General features: G+C 39.6%; 1 protein-coding gene across 1 annotated transcript in view; it reads right to left on the reverse strand.

Moving 5' to 3' along the window:
* The window catches only part of AKR1D1 (aldo-keto reductase family 1 member D1), a 42,873-nt gene extending 25,069 nt beyond the window's left edge, over nt 1–17,804 (reverse strand). The window contains exons 1-3 of the mRNA XM_082693956.1: nt 17,646–17,804; nt 5,628–5,795; nt 2,285–2,401 (exon numbers count right to left, since the gene is read on the reverse strand). Of these exons, the coding sequence (XP_082550082.1) occupies nt 2,285–2,401; nt 5,628–5,795; nt 17,646–17,738 (378 nt within the window). The 5' untranslated portion in view covers nt 17,739–17,804. The remainder of the gene's footprint in view (nt 1–2,284; nt 2,402–5,627; nt 5,796–17,645) is intronic.
* Between the last annotated feature and the right edge of the window lie 2,913 nt (nt 17,805–20,717).

Raw genomic sequence — 20,717 nt, forward strand, 5'->3', positions numbered from 1 at the left:
TGGAAAGTGGTCAGGTAATAACCTGACCAAGTCATCTGGCCTGTATATGACACAGCTGGGATTCAAACTAGGCAGCCTGCTTTGGGAGCTCATGCTCCTTACCGCTATGTGAAGTGGCCTCTAATTAAGTACAGTAGATATCTGTTATTTTGTTTTCTATCATACCTACTCTGTCCCCTCTGGAGGAGCTCTTTCCATGTCGTTTGGTCATAGATGTCAGTCAGTCACTCATTTGGCCTTTAGCAAAGATTAGTCAGTAATAGGTACACAACCAAATGAAGGCTAGCTGGTATTTCTACATGAGGTTTACTGTGTGGTCTCTCTCTGAATTCTCATATTGTGCTGACAAAGGAGGTTTGGCATGTCAGTGGCCACTTTGCCATCATATAGAGAAGGATTTTTGAGAATGAAGCCAACCAAAACAGAGATGAAGGGGTGAATACATAGTTTGAACTTCAGGATCCAGCTGCGCCTGAATTAGATACCCCTTGGAATTCTTAGCTCCTTTTTTAGCTAACACCAATTTGAGTTGGATTTCTGCCATTTATAACAAGTTCTAACTAATACAAAGATGCTGGGCTATGGCAAGTAGTGGGCCCAAAATGGGAAATTGGTGAGGTCAACATGGGCTTGTGGACCATGAGAAGAATCCCATCTCAAGTTGCTGGTAATCTCTGCTCTGTAATAGCATACAATCTGTTAAATTGTTGCTTTGTTCTGTCCTGAGATGCAAACAAATGGGCCTACTAAGACTGGAGCTTTAGGGGACTTAGTAGAAAACCACTGGGTGTTAGAATTTGTTGGTCATTTTTGCAGTCTTCAAGGAGGTCTTGAAGAAAGATGTATTTGTTGCTACTAGGCTTGATGAGAGGTAAGATGTTATTTTTCTAATATGCATACTCTGTACTTCTGGATGTCATCCAAGATGACAGAGGTTCAGATCTGAGCCTTCAGGAGATAGAGAAGTTAGTGACAGCCAAAGCAGCCAAAGGTAGGAATCCTAGGGGGAAGTAATGGACTTTGGGAGAATTCTGATTGTGTCTGAAGACAAGATCTCTGGCCACAGATGTCCTACTGGACAAAGGTGCACCATGCAATGAGGTACAGACTGGGTGCAAGGAATACATTAGCTGTGCCTGTTTTATATTATTTCATGTCAGATGAAGGTCAGTAAGCTGAAGATGGGGTCGGTGAGTAGAATAAGGAGTTCTTGACTAAGAGACAGAAACCATAGGCCACAAGTTAGATACAGGAAATGTGACCCTATTAGATTTCTAGTTTTAACTGCTCATTCATGGACTTGACTGAATGTGAATTTACTGAAAGCATATTACATTTTAAGGGATATTTCTTTGTTCATGAAATCTGAACTATGAAAGTCTATGATTACCAAGGCCATCATGAAGTCCCCAAATCTATATGTACATGAAGTAGGATGCAAAAGGGTAATGTTTCCTGAAGTCCATGTTGGATGTGAGCACAGAAGATAGCCGAGAAGGAAATGTTTCCAGAGAACAAAACAGGGGCAACCAGGTTGGCTACATAAAGGAATTCTGGCCACTGTACTGGCAGAGTCTTTGTTCTTCCTGACTAGCAGCAGGATCTGATTTATCCTGTGGACAAGCGGCCAATTTTGTTTTTCGATCTCTCCTGCCCTCAATGAAATTTTAATGCAGTGACAGCTCTTTAGCAGGGCATATACAGGTGTGTTGTGGGTAGTTCAATTAACAAGCCCATAGACTGAGAAAGTTCAAAGGAGGAGTGAATTTGAACTAGAAGAATAGATATCACATAAATAATCTGTCCTTGGATTTGGCTTCAAAAACCTGACTATTCTTTGAGCTATGTCATTTTGGAGGGAGTGGGAGGCGAGCAGGTTTTCAGTTGTATATATTATCTTGCATTATGTTCTGCAGGGACATTTTCATGACTGTGTGAACAAGAAGGGTGTGGCTGAATGCTAGCTAGCTAAAATATAGAGGGCAGTCAGGAGACTACATGTTGGTTTGATGGAGAGGGTTTAAACTATAGTTGTAAAGGGCAGATATATTAGCAAGTTCATTGGATTATGAATAAAGAAACTAGGGTTCCAGGACTGAGTCTGTTACACATAATCTTTGTAGGCATTTGTTGGGGTTGGTCAGTACTATCTGATTTATAGTAACAGAACACCCTAACACTCTATGGTGATAAGTAATAAACTGGTTCCATAGCATCACAAGCACAGCTGCTGGCTAATGGTTGCCAGCGAGCAGAGACCTAGCCTTTAGGCATCTGCACTTACCTTGAAAGCCATGGGTATTTCAATGATGTAAAGATCCACATAATCTAGCTGGAGGACATTAAGTGTCTTCTCCAGAGTTGGGCGGACCATCTCTGGCTCATGCTTTGTAGCCCACAGCTGAAAGAATAAAAAGATGATAGTTAACTAACATCTATACTTTTTTTAAAACAACCATGCAGCCCTTTATTCTTAATAAAGCACTCCTATACATTATTCACTCTTTTCATTTTACAAAAATATCTTTATGCTGCAGTGTCATCTGGGTATAGGATGAGTTCATACAACTTTTGACACCTGGAATTTACTTTATCCAAACACAGTACCAGAGACTTGAAAATCCACCTGAAGCACAGAGTACCTAGTTCAGGGACAAAGTCTTGCCCTGCTCTCTGCTAACTTCTGAATTGACCTTCATTACTTTTGCTTTTCCTCATTGTGTAGCTAGGGAACATGGATCTCACTAGAGGGTTGGGTTTAGCGCTTTATTTTCATGACACTGTGATAAAAGATGTGCTTTAGTGGACAAGAAATATGGTTGTGTGAGTGACTTCACCGGATCCTTCACCTTGGGACAGGTGGTGCAGAAGCTGGTGAAACTTTAAGTTATTGCAAACGTTTCGATATCCTTTTTCTGCTCCTTTGTTCTCATTTGGTCCTACTCAGACCCCAAGGAAATTCTGCCAGTTCATACTATGAAATTACTGGCTCTCTGGCTAAACTAATAATAATCACTAAAATAGTGGTGTGAAGGACCCAGCCTGGGCCTCTCCAATAAAGGTCAATAATTTGACAGCTATCCACAGATGAAAATGGGGAGATGTTGATCAATCCATACAAACTTTCAATGACAAGGCAAACAAATTTTAGGGATCCAATATAACTAACTAACTAACTAAATATTATTAATTTAGTTTTATATAATAAATACATTTTATATAATATGTATTTTATATCATTCAATTAACTATATTAAACACTTTCTAATTTATATATGAGATATATAAATATAAAATAAAATATAATATAAAGCATAGTGATTATAGTTAACACTACTATATCATATATTTAAAAGATGCTAAGAGATCTTAAGTGTCCTCACCTCAAAAAGGAAATGGCAATTATGTGATATGATGGAGGTGTTAGCTAACACAATAGTGGAAATCATTTTGCGAAATACAGAAGTGTATCAGATCAACATGGTATACCCCTTAAGTTTATAAAATGTTATATGTCAATTACACCTCAATGAAGCTGGAAAAAATAAAAGAAACTTAGCTTAACAAAAGAAAGAAATAAAGAAAAAGAAATTACTCAGTCTCTAAAATATTAGATAATGAAAGATTAAGGCTTAGATTGTCAAACTGTCAGGTGTATCCCCTCAGGGTCTAAAAAGCATAGGGCACTGAGGGAGCCTCAGAACCTTGGGATAAGTTTATACATTTTCTTGGAGCATCAAATATGTTCAAAGTGTTTTTTGGGGAAAAAATGAAATTTCTGTACCCTTTTTGTCATAAGTAAGGGCAAGCAAAATTGGTAAAATTTAATTTTCCTTTATATTGGACAATAATTTTTTTCTTGCCTTAAATGTATAAAGAAGCAAAAACAATGTAGAAGGAGTAGTGGAAAAATGTGTTTTTGTCATTACTGTGGGCCCATTTGGTGTGTTATTGCTGCCATCCTATTGAGCTGAAAACTCTTTCTTATACATGTTATTTTTATTCAACAAACACAAACAGTTCTAGCTCTGAGCCAGGTACTATGTTTAAGTGCTTTGTAAATGTTAACTCTCAGCAACTTTATGAAATGGATGACATAATTTGGTTCAATTTTTCCAATATGATAGATACTGCAATAACATTAACTGTTTACCAGGGGAGATAAGAAAAGTTTTTTGGTTTATTTTTCTCAGTGGTAACTTAAAAACCTAATTTTTACCCTGAAACAAAATGAAACAAATAAGAATATATCATGGGGAGGGATGTAAAAGTCTGAAAAAAATTTTGAATAAGACATAAATCTTCAAAAATATTCCTCACTTTGGGCAGGCTTCTTTGGTCTTAGTTCTCAGGATCTGAGTTCAAGAAATTTTTCATCAGAAATATTTGGGAGCACCAGGTTAATCTTTGGTATTTACTCTAAGGAGAGACCGTAATAATAAAATCTTAAGGAATCAAAATTATAAAGCTATGATAAAGTAAAAAGCTTCAGGCTGATATTTTGGGACAGTGGCTATATGTGGCCCCTTGGAATGATAATCTGTAAGTGGCTGGAGACTTGGGGCACCACAAACTCCTAGGGATCTTGGCAAAGAGCCTGAGTAGGGAGCTAGGAGGAGGGGGTGTCTGGGGAGTGGATGAAGTTAGAAGCGGTATCTTGTTCTCTTTTAGAACACTCAGGAGAGTTGTATTACATGTTCTCCAAAGTTGTACAGCTTAATTTCTGCAAAGCTGCTTGGATATATGCAACCTGTATTTCCACAGGCTTTATCTTGATGCTTTATCTTTCTGATTGCTCTTCAGTGGATAGTGATTTCTAACATTGGAAATTTCAAATGCTCAAAAGTAATGATATAAATGAAATGTCACATATCCATACAATAGAGTATTATTTGACCATAAAAAAAGAAATGAAATTCTCATACATGCTATAACATGAATGAACCTAGAAAATGCTATACTAAGTGAAAGAAGCTAGATGCGAAAGGCCACGTATCATGTTTGATTTGTATGAGTTGTCCAAAATAGGAAAATTATAAAGACAGAAAGCAGGTCAGTGGTTGCCAGTGACTGGAGGGGGAGAAGGAAAAACGGGGAGTGACTACTGGTAGGTATGGGGCTCTTTTTTGGAGTGATGAAAACATTCTGGAATTAGGTAGTAGTGATGGTTATACAGCTTTGTGAGTACATGAAAAGCCATTGATTAAACTGGTGAACTTTATGGTATGTGAATTGTAGCTCAATTAAAAAAAAAAAAAAACCAGTGATCTATGGACAAATAGGCATAGGAAAAAAAAAAAAAGAAGGCTGCCCTTTTAAAGAAAGCTTTGGCAAATGCTTATGTAATATGAACCACCACCAACCCCCCCCCCCCGCCCTGCCTTGACTCCCCAGTTCTTTTTCTGGCTCTTCCCATACTGTCTTAAATCAATGCCCATGTATGAAGAAGGAGTATTGCCTTAACCTTCAACAAGCTAATTAATCAGTCCCTGACTTCTAGGCACAAATGAGGAATTTGGGAGTTGAGAACTCACTATTCTTGGCGAGCCCAACATTCTTTAACAGAGAAAAGTGATACAAGACCCATTATTAATATAAAGAATTGGAGGATGAAGGGAAGATCTTACCTTTCCACAGTAGAAAATATCCTCTCTCCGCACCTTTCCTTCTTTTATCTTCTCCCTGATGGCCTCCCCCACTTCGTGCTCATTCTGGTAGATGTAGGCCCCATCAATGTGCCGGTACCCTACATCGATGGCAATCTTCACTGACTTTGCACAGGTCCCCTTAGGGGTCTGAAAAGGCAAGGTGGGGAAGAAGAGAAAAGGACCTTTCCTTTAATCATTCTTCATCAGGATGCTCTGCACATAGACATTGTTTTACAACAAAGGACAAGTTCCCAATTCCATGTTGTGATTGGAAGATGGTGTCGGGAGGTTGAGGACACTGACCTCACAAGGAATTCCCTTCCCACCTTCAGTGGAGGACTCCTTCCATACCAAGTCTGCCCTAGCTTTGTGGCCTCAGAAATGAAACTTGATCAGTTTTACCACCGACAAGAGATTGCATGACATCTATGTTATAGGAAGGCACTAGTTCATTGAAGAAGGCTCCATTATAAAAAAGTTTTGGATAAACAGAGATACATGCACAGGATGGAATATCATTCAGTAGTAAAAAGAAATGAAGTACTGCTATAGCCACATGGATGACTATAAGGAAAATTATACTAAGTGAAAGAAGCCAGATGAAAAATAAAAACATTATGATTCCATTTATATAAAATGCCAGAAAATGGAAACTAATGTATAGTGTAGATGCGGATCAATGATGACCTGGGGTGGGGGACAGGGGGTACAGGCATGGGTGGCAGGGAAGGATTATAAAAGAACACAAGGGAACTTTTGCAGTGATGGATATGTTCACCATCTTGATTGTAGTGATGGCTTCATGGGTGTACATGAGTCAAACTCATCAAAATGAATACTTTAAATAAGTACAGTTTATTGTATATCAATTATTCCTCAATTAACTGAGAAAGAAGAGTATTGGGGGGCATGTTAGATTTTCAAGATATATTTTTATTAAATTTGGTAGCCAAATGTTTGTTCATTTTATTAACCTGCATGAAACATATGAATATACTCTCTCCCGGACGTTGATAGAACCAAAAAACCTGAAAAACTCTTGACACTGGAAGTGTTAAGTTATCCATGTTTCAGATTGCATATAAATCATTGTTCTTTAGTTATGATGACATAACTAAACATGACATAACATGTTTTAAATAAACATGAATGTGTCTCATTTTTTAAAATATTTTTTATTTATTTATTTGACAGAGAGAGATTGCAAGTAGGAAGAGAAGCAGGCAGAGAGAGAGAGAGAGAGGAGATAGCAGGCTCCCTGCTGAGCAGAGAGCCCGATGCGGGGCTAGATCCTAGGACCCTGGGATCATGACCTGAGCTGAAGGCAGAGGCCTTAACCTACTGAGCCACCCAGGCGCCCCGAATGTGTCTCATTTTACTTACATTTTTTTCTTAAGGAAAAATGGAAGCCTTGGTGGATATTTCCATCAAGACAAGCATCTAGGCTTGCCAAATAAAATGTTTAAATCATCTTTTAGGTTGTGTGAAGGAAGAGAGGGTTAATCTTATTTGTAGATTTTAATTGATCCCTTATTCAGATGGTGATCATTCTGATCTTGTTCACAAATGTTGAGAACTGCTTGTGCTTGCTTCTGTATCTTCAGTGTTCTAACCAAATGCTTGACAAATCTCAACAGACCTGTGAATTCTGGCCCACAGAAGTTGATTTATTGAGATTGAGTGAGACAAGAAATCTCGTACATTTCTAGTGACTTTATAGTCCTGGGCTGGAAATAAAAAGCACTGGAAGCATAAATTATATTTTCTTTCCCTACTTCAGTTGAAAGTCATCACTATTAGGAAAATAAGAGGATATGAAAAATGAACAAATTGGCTACACAGATGGTATTAGAAAATAAGATTCATAGTCACAAATATCAAATAGCTAGGAAAAGAGACACATTCCAGGAATGTCAGAAATACCTCTTCAGTTTTTTTAATTGACAGCATGATTAATAGAGCTTGAATAGAAATTGAGGCCAAAAAGCTCTGCAAAACACTCTGTAAAATGAGATGTTAAGGACGACAACAAGTGTGACAACAAAAGTATACTGGAAGAGGAGGCTTGGGGTAGAATCCAGAAATTTAAGGGAAAAGATAAAAATATACTTCCATTATCAGTATATACATAGTATTAATGGAAAGAATAAGACTTCATGTGGAATGGTAAATACAATCTCAGAAATAGCACTGAAATTTTTGTGGCTGAAATTGGTAAATGTAAGTATAGAACATGAATAGATTTAATACAAGGGGAAACCCCCCAAAACAATGCCTATTAAAATATATGCTCATGTTTTCAAAGATCAACCCAAGACAAGAGGCATAGGGGAGAGCATTTAGGATAAAGAAGATGAGAAAGACAAAGATTAAGTTAGGAGCATGGTATTAACCATTAGTCTGAAGTAACGTACGAATGATGCTTTATTTCATAAAGACACGGCACAGAAGCAAGTTATAGTAGTGAGAGTCTTCTATTATTCAGCTACCATGAAAGAGCCTTTTCTAAAAGCTGAATATCTGGTACAGTCTTTGCTTGCTAAAAATATTTTCCTTCAGATGGCAGAAGCAGCAATGAGGTGAATTACTATTTTGGACTTAATTCTAATCAATATGGAGGAAGTAGTTGGAAATATGGATGTGAGAAAAATGCTTCTTTATAATTCTTAAATGTAGCATAAGAGAACTGTATGTGCATTCTGATAGATTCTTTAAGAAAATTCACTGTAAGGAAAACTCAGAAAGATCAAATAGAATACCATATTCGGAGACCTAAATAAAGGATATGATAGTCGAATCTTAAATGCAAAATTTTGACCCACCATTAAGGATGATATCAGTGAAATAAAGAATTCTGTTTTCTAAAATGGTCAACAGCACCCTTCCTCCACTTAAAAAAGGGGAGAGGATGCATTGCCATCTTCCAGGCTGTAGCGCATACCCTAGTCAGCATCCATTTAGACGGTGTTGTGTCCCCAGTAAGTATACACAAGTCTGAAAACACAGTAGAAGTGGTTCAGCTTAGCATTACTCCCTTTGACTCACTTAGAAAATGAATACTTCTCACCCGTGAATTTAAGGCTCTGTGGATCGTAGTTTCTAGTCTGAGTTCCCAGGGGAACCCAGGCCCCTTATTTCAGGAGTTCAGTATGTGCGGAAAGGTGTTGCCATACTGGCCAGCAGGGGTAAGTAACTATATCCCGGGAAGAGATACGCCTCCTTCACTGTTACTTGATAAGCCAGGGAGGAAAACACTGGGCACTTAGGCCATCCAATACCTCTTCCCACTTTTGAAAGTTAATGGATAAAAGCAGCAGCTATGATCTGAGAAGGAGAAGTGGACCAGGGGCTCAGACAACTTGAGAGATAAGGATTTAGGTTGTGATATTTCATAAGCCACCTAGATCAGAAGAGATGTTGGTTAAGGAGGAGAGAAATCTAGAATGGGTAGTCCAGGAGGGAGAGAAGTTGCAAATTGAAGGCAGCTTTAGTCACAAGAGCTACTTCATTCTGCTAACCTACCTCTTTAAAAACATTTCCAAGAGACAGACCCAGCAAAATTCTGGAAGAGCTTTTCCCAGGGGTGAACTCAGCATACAAAGCCAGTAGGTTCAGTTGGCACCAGGGGTAAAACATAGTGGCTGTCGCGGTGTACCACAGGATGGAGGCACTCATTTGCTCAGCTGCCAGCAGGGTTGGCTGCTGGTTACTCACATCTGATCCCCTCTATGAATGATATTGGACACAACAGCCAGGCTCTCTTACCTCAACTTAGCACAACCCTATAGCACCATTCCAGAGCTCCCTGTGGGACTAATGAGCAAATGGATCACAATGCAATTCTTTACACCAAACAGACTGACTTTTCTTACTCCCCTGCAGGTCTGATTCCTGAGACTACTCCCCACTAAGCCTCCTACATGCAAGTCTCCTTCTTAGAGGCTGTTCTCCAGAGTAGCCAACCCAAGACACCAGGGTAAAGAAGGATTTCTTAAGCTACAGAGAGTATTAATGATACATTAAGAGTGATAAATGTGACCACATTAAAGCCAAGAAACTCCTTTGTCAACACATCATTAAAAGTGTAAAAAGACAAATAGGAAGAGGTATTTTCACATAGGTATAACTGACAAAGGACTGATACCAGATCGTTTACAAATCCACAATCAATAAGAGAAGTCCAATAAAGAAAAATGCACAGAAGGCACACTTTGCAAAAGATACCAAAATGTTTAATAAAAATATGAAAAACTGGTCAGTTTCATCTAGAGTAAAGGAGATGAAAATTAAACCACAACAAGAGACCATTCCACGCTTGCTAGAACTGCATAAATTAAAATGACACCAAATGTTGGTGAGCATGTGGAGCAGGGGTACTCTCATACATTGCTGGAAAAAGTGTAAATTATATGAATAGCTTGGAAATTATTTTATATTGACATCATCTCCTAAAATTGACGATACTGTACTCGATGGGATGGCAGTCCCACTCCTAGGTGTACATCTTAGTGAAACTCATGCATGTGTACAATAAGACCTGTGTAGGAATCTGCAGCACTAGAGTCTGCAAAGCCCTAAACTGGCAGCAATTCAAATGTCCATCAACAGTAAAATGGGGGTGCCTGGGTGGCTCAGTGGGTTAAAGCCTCTGCCTTCAGAGTCTCAGGGTCCTGGGATCGAGCCCCACATCCGGCTCTTTGCTCAGCAGGGAGCCTGCTTCCTCCTCTCTCTCTGCCTGCCTCTCTGCCGACTTATGATCTCTGTCAAATAAATAAATAAAATCTTTAAAAAAAACCAGTAAAATGGATGCTGGCATATTTTTATAATTAAGCAATTACAGAGTAATAAAAATGGTCAAAGACCATGATTTTTTTAAGATTTTATTTATTTATTTGGGAAAGAGAGAGAGTGAAAGAGAGCATGAGAGGGGAGAAGGTCAGAGAGAAGCAGACTCCCCAAGGAGCTGGGAGCCTGATGTGGGACTCGATCCCAGAACTCCGGGATCATGACCTGAACCAAAGGCAGTGGCTTAACCAACTGAGCCACCCAGGTGCCCAAAGACCACAATTAATAACATGGGTGAATTTTACATTATATTTAGAAAAAGAAGCAGAAAAAAAGTACGTCCAGTGTTTCTATTCATATAAAGTTCAAATATTGTATAGAAATGTTACAGTTGTGTAATTGTTAGAAAAAAGCAAGAAAATTATCATCATAAAAATTAGAAGAGCAATCCTGTCGTGACGGAGGAAGGCTTTCAGGTTGAAAAAGACACACCCAGAGTTTCTGGGGTTTGATATACTCTCATTTTGGATCTTATAGCAAAGAAATATTAGCTATCTAAGTATCTGTCCCTCCTTAAGTCCATTGTCTTTCAAAATGTTCACTGTTAAAAAAAGAAAAGGAGGTAGATCAAAAATAAGAGGATAAGTGACTCAGTAAGTTTCAAAGCTTTAGATTTGAAGAACTTTGGTCTAAAACCTCATTTTTGGCCTTGGGTCTCCCATCTGTTCTCCTTAGCCGAGATCCGAGTGGTCGCCAGCTTTGGAGAGCTTCTCCCAGGGGTGTGTGGCCTTCAGCCAAGTTACTTCCTTCCAAGGCTCCAGCCAAATTAGTTTCCTCACAGCGACCAACCATGTTCAAGTCTTTGTTCTTTTTTGCCTGATTTATTATGGAGGCCTTCTCACCTGATCTCTATGTGTTCTGTCTCTTCTCATTTTAATTCACTGTAATGTGGGCAGGTTAATATTTTTGAAAAATAAACCTATGTTTTACACCCTGTTATGTTTTTGTTACCCCCAATGGCTCCCTCTCCCCATACCATTTTTTTTTGTAGCTTGGTGTACAGCACTAATTAACTCTGCAGAGGAATGGTATATATGTATATATAATGGTGTGTGTGTGTGTGTGTGTATGTATACATACACAACATATTCCATATATATCTATAGATAGATAAGATAGATAGAAGGAAGGTAATATATACATATATAAACAAAATGCAGAGGTCATTTCTTGGTGTTTGATTTTTTAAAGCCAAGGCTTCTGTGGCAGGTGTGTGAGGGTGAGGAGATCACATGTACTGGAAAGAACTCAGAACATGCTGAAAAAATTAAAAAAAAAACAAACCCTCAGAACATACACTATATTAAAAGTAAAAATAAACACCAACTGAATTCTTGACCCTCAGAATATTAGCTCACAGAGCATTTTACAAAACTCTAAATGAGCTTCTATTACTTAAAATTAATAACTACTTTATAAGATTTCCCGAAAACTGTTAGAAAATCAGGCCACACTGGACCCTTGCTTATGCATACAATCGGCTGTAGTGGAGAAAGTCGCTATCCTTGGACGGGTCGGTGGACCTCTGGTTCTGCTTAATCTTGCTCTCATGCCTGCTATTAGAAAGGAAAAGCAGGACAAAACAGACAAATAGACTTAGCTCCCCTGACACTTGATCGAACTTCCTGCCTGGTTCCTGGTCTTTTTAGGTAGAGGCTATAGAACCACCAGCACAAGACAAAGATTTTTTGCCTTTGCATCACCCAACTTCAGCAAGAATCCTGATAAGTCTGTTTAGGAACAACCCCCACCCTCCATATCTGATTCCCCCTTCCTGTCTAGTTAGAGTCTTAGAGTCGTCATCTGCCACCACCAGCCCAGGTGATGTCTAGTTGGCTCACAAGAATCCCCCCTTATCCCTGATGTTTCCTCTCAGTAATTTTCCAGCCACTGACCTTGGCTGTAAATTCCGACTTGCCCATACTGTATTCAGAGTCGAAGCCCAGACTCTCAGTACCCCCTCGTGCAAAATCCCATCACAGTGGTTCCTAGGCCTATCACGACAGCACGTGCCTGTGAATCAAGTTCTCCTTTTCAAGCTATAACAAGTGTCATTGCATTATTCTTTTCCTTTAACATGTGGTTCCCAGTGTATAATAAATATGCCTGGTATGAGAACAAAGCGAAACACGGTTCCTTGGGTTGAGAAGAGGAGGAGGATTCGATGGGCATTGAGGAGAAAGCATGCGGTATTTAAAGGATGGCAAAATCCTGAGAACAGTTCTAAGCCTGTGCCTCCCATCCCCATCCAGCTCAGGGGCAGAATGTACTTGATGTTTAAAGCTCCCCCTTGGTACTCATGAAAGGTTTGGACTTCACCTCTCCTTTGCCCCAGATACAAAGCCTTCGGCTCACTCTGCAGACTGAAAACTGCTTGCAGCTACAGAAATCTCAATGTGGACCACCCAGGAAGGAATACCGGATCATTTACGACCCCCACTCTACTTCCTAGGACTTGATCTACCGTGTAACTGATTCTCTCATTTCTACTTTAACTTTGAACCAGTTTCATCTCTCTTAAAGCAGTTCAACTTTTCCTTATATTTTAGTCATATGTGTCTCTTTCTCTGTGAAAATATTTACCAGTGGTCCTGGACTTGTGTCCTTTGCACATCTGGTAACATTCTTGAGTTTTACCTGAAGTTTTTTTTATAAATATGGGCTATTAACTCCATGGGCTGATGTTCATAAAAACACAGTTAATTTCTATCAAAACTGAAAAAAGGAGTAAGATCCAAAGGAATAAGACACTGTCACGTGGCAGACCTTTTCAGATGGAGCTGTAGGGAAATCTGTTGGGAAGCTGTTATAAACTATTGCATTCCTGAATGAAAATGTTCTGGGAAGCTTTCAAAAGGAAAAGAGTCACCTAGATAATGTGCACGTTTTTAGTTTTCATTAGCCATCACCAGGTGGCGTAATGCACAGAGTGATTGGTGACACTAAGTGCTGGTTCCATCTTAAATTCTCTGAGTCGACGGGCATGAAACACCTTTATAAGAAATTTGGGCACATTCAGAGAAAGAAAAATCTTTTTGAAAGCCAGGAGAAGCTGGGCTGGGGCCCCTCACACAGCTTCATGGTACTGCTCTTCCAAGTTGCTTTTCCAGTTCCTGTCCCTACATGCTCTGGTGGAATCTGACCAGGGCAGAGGTCACACGAGACATTGTTAGCCTTTCTGACTTTGGCCTTTCATGTGGGCTCTCACTCTTTCTGAAGTAATCCCTTGAATTCTGAATTCTGAAGTAATTGAATTCTGAAGTAATTCTGAATTGAATTCTGAAGTAATCCCCTGAAGATGTGACTGGATCTTTCCCCGGCACTCTCCTGCTGTCTAACTTCTCTGTAAAAAGTGAGCAGGATCCCAGGACAGATACTGACTGACACGACCGCAAACACAAAACACAAATGAATTTCAGGTAAAGAGTTACCTCAGCCTGGCATTTGCCTTCTACCCTTTGTTGTGGAATGAGGGTTTGAAAAGACTCTCAGGCATGCCAAGTAGAGAAAACTAAATTTTGGCATCAGACTTTGCCTTTAGGACTAAGACCGATTCTGAAGTTAAATCAAATTGAGTACTTTCATTTCAAGGTGGCTGACTTGGGCACGGATAGTTCTAGCCTCTTCCTCATCAGTCTGGGAAGATGATAAAGGAGTTAGCCCTTGCATAGGTTGGAATAGAAAGCCATGAATCTGCTTTATGTGAGATAATCCTTTCTTCCCACCCCTCATCTCCCTCTGCAGCCCAACAAACCTTCCAGATAAATGTGGTATATTTTTCGTTACATCAGAGTTTCTGATTTTGTGAGACCATTAACTCCATTCATTATTTTACCGTTGGTAATATTTTCTGATCACAAATGTAGTTGGTGTGTGCGTGACCTCCATTTCTCATAGTATTCTTCTTACATCATATTGTCTAACTGGTGTATGTCTTATCTTCTGAAGTGAATTATAACTCTTGGGGAAATAACATGTGATTCTGAATGTCTCTAACCTATAGCATTGAATATTACTAGACACCCAGAAAGTACTTAATAGTACTTATTGTTAGGTACAACACTTTGAGCCCAGGTGAGTTTCAGGATACACACACACACACACACACACACACACATTCTACATACTTTCAGGATGTATATTCCTATGTACTTTCATAAATAGAAATACACAGAAAGTTATAGAAATTTGAAGTTTCATTGACATTAGATATATTCTTAACAGACAATAGAGTAGAGGGATTAGAACACTGGATCTGGATGGCTCAGTCAGTTGAGCGTCTGAGTTCAGCTCAGGTCATGATGCCAGCGTCCAGGGATAGAGCCCTGCTTGGGACTTCCTGCTCCTCTGCAAGTCTGCTTCTCCCTCTCCCTCTGCCTGCCACATCCCTTGCTTGTGCATTCGCTCTCTGTCAAGTCAATCAATCAATCAATCAATCTTTAAAAAAAAAAAAAGAATATTGGGTCTGGACCCAAAGTACATCTGTTCAAATCCAAACTCTGTTCCCTAGCACTGTAAGTTTGGAGCAATTTTATCTCTCTATACTTCAGCTTTATCATCTGTAAATGGGGTCACATGGTGTATATTTCATAATGTCTTGAGGATTACATTATAAAATACATGTAATGTGAAGCCCTCAAAGGAGTTCCTGGTGCATGTTAAGTGTCCTCAAAATGTTCGCTATTACTGTCATGTCTATTTATATCTTCCTAGTGTCACATGCTCACAAACATAGAGATCCCCTTTTATAAACTAATTAATTGGAAAGCATCAGCTGAATATCCATTACTTATTAAATACTACCTTGGAAATACAGAACTGAAATCTCTTTTATAATGGATTTCATAGTCTTGTGGGGCAGACTGTAGAGAAACAAGGATTACAATCCAGTGTGATAAGATCTACAGTAGAGTCAAGTAAAAGAGTCCATGTGAACACACAAGAGGGACAAGTTGTGGTGGCTGGAGGGTGGGGATTCTAAGGAGTGGTGTCCTTGAGCTGAGTCTTGAAGGTTTAGTAGAAGTTGGCTAAGTGAAAAGCCAAGAGAAAGGGTGTTCCAGGTAGAAGGCAGCATGTTCATAAGCATGGAGACGGGAGAGTTGTTCCAGGAACTCATCCAGGTGTGTTTTACACCCAGAGGGAAAGGTAGAAGAGTGGTGGTGGATTATGCTGGACAGATGGATCTTGTCTGAACCTTGAAAGCTCAGTGTGCAAGGTCAGGAATGTGGTCTCTACCCTGTAATTGAAAGAGAGCCACTGAAATAATTCAGCACAGAAGTGACATGATCAGATTTGGGTCTGAGAAAGATCCTGAGAGCCCCAGTTTGGATCATTAGCTGGAGGGGAGAAAATTGGGAGAATAACTTACTGATAAATTAAGAACCTAAACTAAGGCAGTGACAAAGGAGTTAGAGAGAATGGTATGAATTGAAAACATATTTCTGAGATAAATTGAATAGCAATCATTTGGATAGAATGTGGACAAGGAGAAACATGCGGAAGAGGGCAGAATGTAGGAATATGGTCAGGCTTCTGGCTTGGGGGGCTCAGAGTGATAATGTTATTTTCTCGGAGGAGAAGTATTTCAGGGGCTGGGGGAAGGAGAGATGGATAGTGTAATTCTGTCATTTTGAGTTAGAGATGTCTGAGGAAGACAGAGTACATACTTGACTGTCCAACAGAATTATCCAAAGAGCTTGTTAAATGCAGTCTCTATCCCTTAAGATCCAGAGTCAGTAGAACAGAGGTGAAGCCTGAGGATCTGTATTTTTTTTTTTTTAATCCCCAAGGGGTTCTGATGTAGCCGGTCCACAGTTGTATGGGGACGTATAACCAAAAAAAATAAGAAATAGGTGTCTCTGCATGGATGTGGTCGGAGCCAAGGTTGTGAATGAGATCAAAGACAGATAATGGGCAAAGTAAGAAGAGGAAGGGGCCAATGATTTAGATCCTTGTAATTGTTCCAATAGTGGTTTTCCCTCGCATTATCAAAAACAAGGGGACTGGGCAATTGCAGTGGAATGTGGGATTGTGATAGGAGAGTTCGTTAACTAACTGGTTACTCTAGGCTTATTTTTCTTTTTCTGTCTTCCATTCTCTATGCTGCCCCAGAATTATCTTTCAAAAGTACTGATCTCATGATGCCTTTCCTTTGTTTCCAAACATCATATAATTCCTCCTTTTATACAGAGTGAAGTTCCAGCTCATTGGCATGGCATTCAAGGTCCTTTATGATCTAGTCTCAACCTGCATTTCCAGAGCTAGCTGCCGTTGCTTCCACCACTAATTCCTTGTGCCAGCCACTGCGGGCTTGGCCTTTGCTGGACATATCATTTATCGTTGTGCCTCTGTAATTCTCCTTTGCCCCAAACGCCCTGCCTCAGCTCTCTTTTTCTGCCTTCTAACTCGTGGTTAGCTTTCTGGAGGTCATTCCTATGTGATCACACAAATCTGATCTAATGCTACAATTCTGGTAGCATTTCTACACATACGATGGTTCATTCTGATAATCAGCATTAAATTTGAATTGCAATGAGGAAAGCAGAAAGATATTTTTCTTACAAGTAGAAATTGTGTTTAAATGGCAACCCACTCATTCCTGAAGGTCAAATTTAACAATTCAGTGTTTTCAGAGAAATAGTCTGTAGTTCTAGGATAGCATTTATTCTTATCTTCATCATTCTATAATTAGCTATTAAAGAATCTGCCTCCCCTATTTGATTTCTAATACCTAGGTAGCACAGACACTGCTCCCTTCATATCTGAAGCTTCTATAGCCTAGTGCTTCATACCTGGAGATTTTTATTAAGTATTTGTTAGATTGAACTGGAAATTCTCAAATAAAAGTTTTAAAACCCCCACAAGTGGTAAACTCAGAAACTTCATGTGCCTCAGTTCATTCTAATAATCCGTATTCAGCTAAATTTCATCAAAGGAAGAAGAAAGGCCCCATCTTCTAAGCTTAAAGTTAATTTTAAATTATAAACTGATAGAGTTTTAACCTCTGGCTCAGTACTCATAATGCCAAATAGTACTCTGGAGATAACTTTCATTATAAAAAGTCAATCAATGAGATCCACTCAAAATGAGTTAAAGATTATGTTCTAGGAGAGTTTCAAAACATTAAAGTAAAAGAGAGAGAGAAAAATTTACCAGTTTAGGTTCTGAGTATGTCCCAAGACCGATGATCGGAATGCTGTTTCCATCACTTAGAGGAATGCGGTGATTTACAGCGCTGAGGTACATCCTGGAGAGACTCTGGGTTTCAAATTTTAGCACTGATTCTGGATGCCTCTAGAGGAGTCTCTTTGAAAAGATCTTCTAGGGCCCTATTAATCTAAGAAGAGCCAGAGGGAGGAGCAGTGGGAGGGAAAAGAGATTAGCAGATGTATTTCTCAACCTGTTTTTTTTTCCAGGTTGTTGTGAAAAGCCAGAGCTTGTCCTTTGAACTTTATCAGAGGCATGTAAATAACATAATCCATTTAGAGCTGATGCTTACTTCTCTATAAAGAGGGAAACCCCCAAAAGAAACAAATCTAGCTGGCTTCTACCAGTCAGGATGCTTTCATTGGCAAGTAACAGGCTGATCTCAAATTCTCTTAAATTATAAAGGACATTTATTGGTTAATGTTTCTGAAAGCTTCAACATTAGGGCTGGCTTCAGGTGAGACTACAGCAGTTTCCCAGGTCTTAGCCTGTAGATTCTGAAGCAGCAGAACTAAAAAGGGGTCTGGGATTTTATTACCTATTTTAGTTTGGGAAACACTGGGCTGGCGGAATAAGTGAGGTGGCCTGGAACCAGTTTCGTAACCTTTCAGTCCATGTCTCTGCCTCCTTGCTCTCTCAGCAGACTCATCCCTTACTGTTAAAGAGTGGTGACCGGTCCTTAGAGTGACATGGTTCCAGATACAACCTACACAAAAAAGAGAATTTAACTTTCCCCATTGCTCACACAGCACCCTAGCCATGATCTTTTGGCCTCTACTGCTTTTCTTCGCTCATGTATGCCTCTCTAAGCCGATCATGATGGTCAAAGCGAACATAAAAGATTGATCACCTGCAGACAACTAGAAGCCATTTCTAAATTTAGAGTTGGGGTTAATGTCCTCTGGGTAGAATCTGGAGATTGTTAAGGAAAAGGAAAGAAGTAGTGGGTAGAGAAACAACTAACAAAAGCTTATTAGAGTTTTCCTCCAAAGGATTGTTTTGTGTATAAAATGTGAGCTTTGGACCCAGTGACCTCAAGGACAACTGTGTTCAGGGTGGTGAAAGTGTGCTGAAGTTTCCCTAGAATTCACTTGTCCTCTCCCTGGGAACTGCCATTCGTGTTTATATACACATGACCAGCCAGTGGATATGATGATTTAAAGTAGGTTGGGGCAACGTGAAACACGGGCAATGGTGGTCTTCAACATCGTTTGTAAATTGATCCAACAAATACTTATTGTACATCTTTGTGTGCTTAGATGCTGGCTAGTATATGTTTCTCTATTTTTATTAGTATTCACTCTTTTGGCATTAAGCTCAATGAATTTCTTGGATATTTAGATTCATGATTTTCATTTAATTTGGGAAGTTTGGAGGCATTATTTCTTCAAACCTTCTTTTAGTTTCTTCCTGTCCTCTCCATCCGGGACTCCCATTATGTATATGTTGGTATACTTGATGGTGTCTCATAGGTGTCTTAAGTTTGGTTTAGTTATTTTTTCATTCTTTTCTCTTTTTTCTTCTTAAACTGGATGATCTCAATGGATCTATCTTCAAGTTCCCTAATTCTTCTGCGGTCTCAAATCTACAGTTGAAATTCTCCAGTTAGTTTGGTTCATTTTTATAATTTCTATCTCTTTACTGATGTTCTGTATCTGGTGGGATGGGGTTTTCCTGGTTCCTTTGGTTCTTTCCCTGTGACTTCCTTTAGCTGTTTGAGCATATTTGAGAGAGTTGATTTCATGTCTTTGTCTAGTAAGTCCAATGCCCCAACATCCTGGACACTTGTAATTTCCTTTTTTTCCCCTGTGAAAGAGCCATATTTTCTTGTTTCTTTGCATGCTCTATAGTTTTTTGGTTGAAAACTGGAGATTTTGAATATTATAGTGTGACAGTTCTGGAAACCAGAGATTTCCTCCTCCTCAGGGTTTATTGCTACTGCTTGTTTGTGGGTTGTTATTGGTTGCTATTTTTACCATTTCTCTAAACTATTTGTTATGTGAAAGTGGTGTTCAGTGAACTTAGCAGTCATGGTCACTTGGTGTTTTGACGGTTTCCTTCAACACTTGGAGCAAAAAAGAAAAAAAAATTCTCTTAGTCTTTGCACATTGACCTCTTCGGGGCATGAGTTCAGTGCTTACCCCCACTGCTTACAATGCTGCCTTAGTCTTTGCTCCCAGCGTGCATGGAGCCTGAAGGCCAGTCAGAGATAAATATATTTATTAGATAAAAAACGCTGAGGGTCTTCTCAGGCCTTTTTGACCACGTGCCTAGCTCTGACATTTTGTGTGGCCTTCTTGATTAAAGTGCCTCCACCCCCCACCATCACGTATCTCCTTTCCCAAGCTTTTCAGTCTATTGGTTGTCCCAACTAACCCCAGGCTGCCAGAGCCAAAATTTCTTTCTTTTTCTTTAAGTTTGTTTATTTAAGTAATCTCTACACCCAATGTGGGGCTCTAACTCATGACCCCGAGATCAAGATCTGTACGCTCCACTGACTGAGCCAGCCAGGTGCCCCTAAAATTTCTGTCTTTAAATGCATACCACAAAAGCCTCCTGGGCAGCTACCTTTGTCCTAGAAATGTTTTAAGTTAGGCAAAGTAAAAGCAAACCCTTGCACGTTCCTTCACGGAGCCACCAGACAAGCTGGGACCCACAATGACAATTCTTTGAGAATAACATCTCCATTGTTTCCTGTGGCAGTAGCATCCTGTACCAGGAGTGCGGGCTTAGTCCTCATGGCTGCCATGGATCAGGGTTGTGGGGGATGGTCGGCAGGCCATGTGAGGTCGAGAGGCCAGCACTCTCTCTTACTGAAAAGCAGCAGCTTCTTTCTTCACTAAGCATACCCCTGATTGTTTAAAGTTCTTTTTTTTTTTTTTTTAAGATTTTGTTTATTTATTTGACAGACAGAGATCACAAGTAGGCAGAGAAGCAGGCAGAGAGAGAGGAGGAAGCAGGCTCCCTGCTGAGCAGAGAGCCCTATGCAGGGCTCAATCCCAGGACTTGGGATCATGA

The sequence above is a fragment of the Mustela nivalis genome (assembly GCF_964662115.1).
Source record: "Mustela nivalis genome assembly, chromosome: 12".
Taxonomy (NCBI): Eukaryota; Metazoa; Chordata; class Mammalia; order Carnivora; family Mustelidae; genus Mustela; species Mustela nivalis.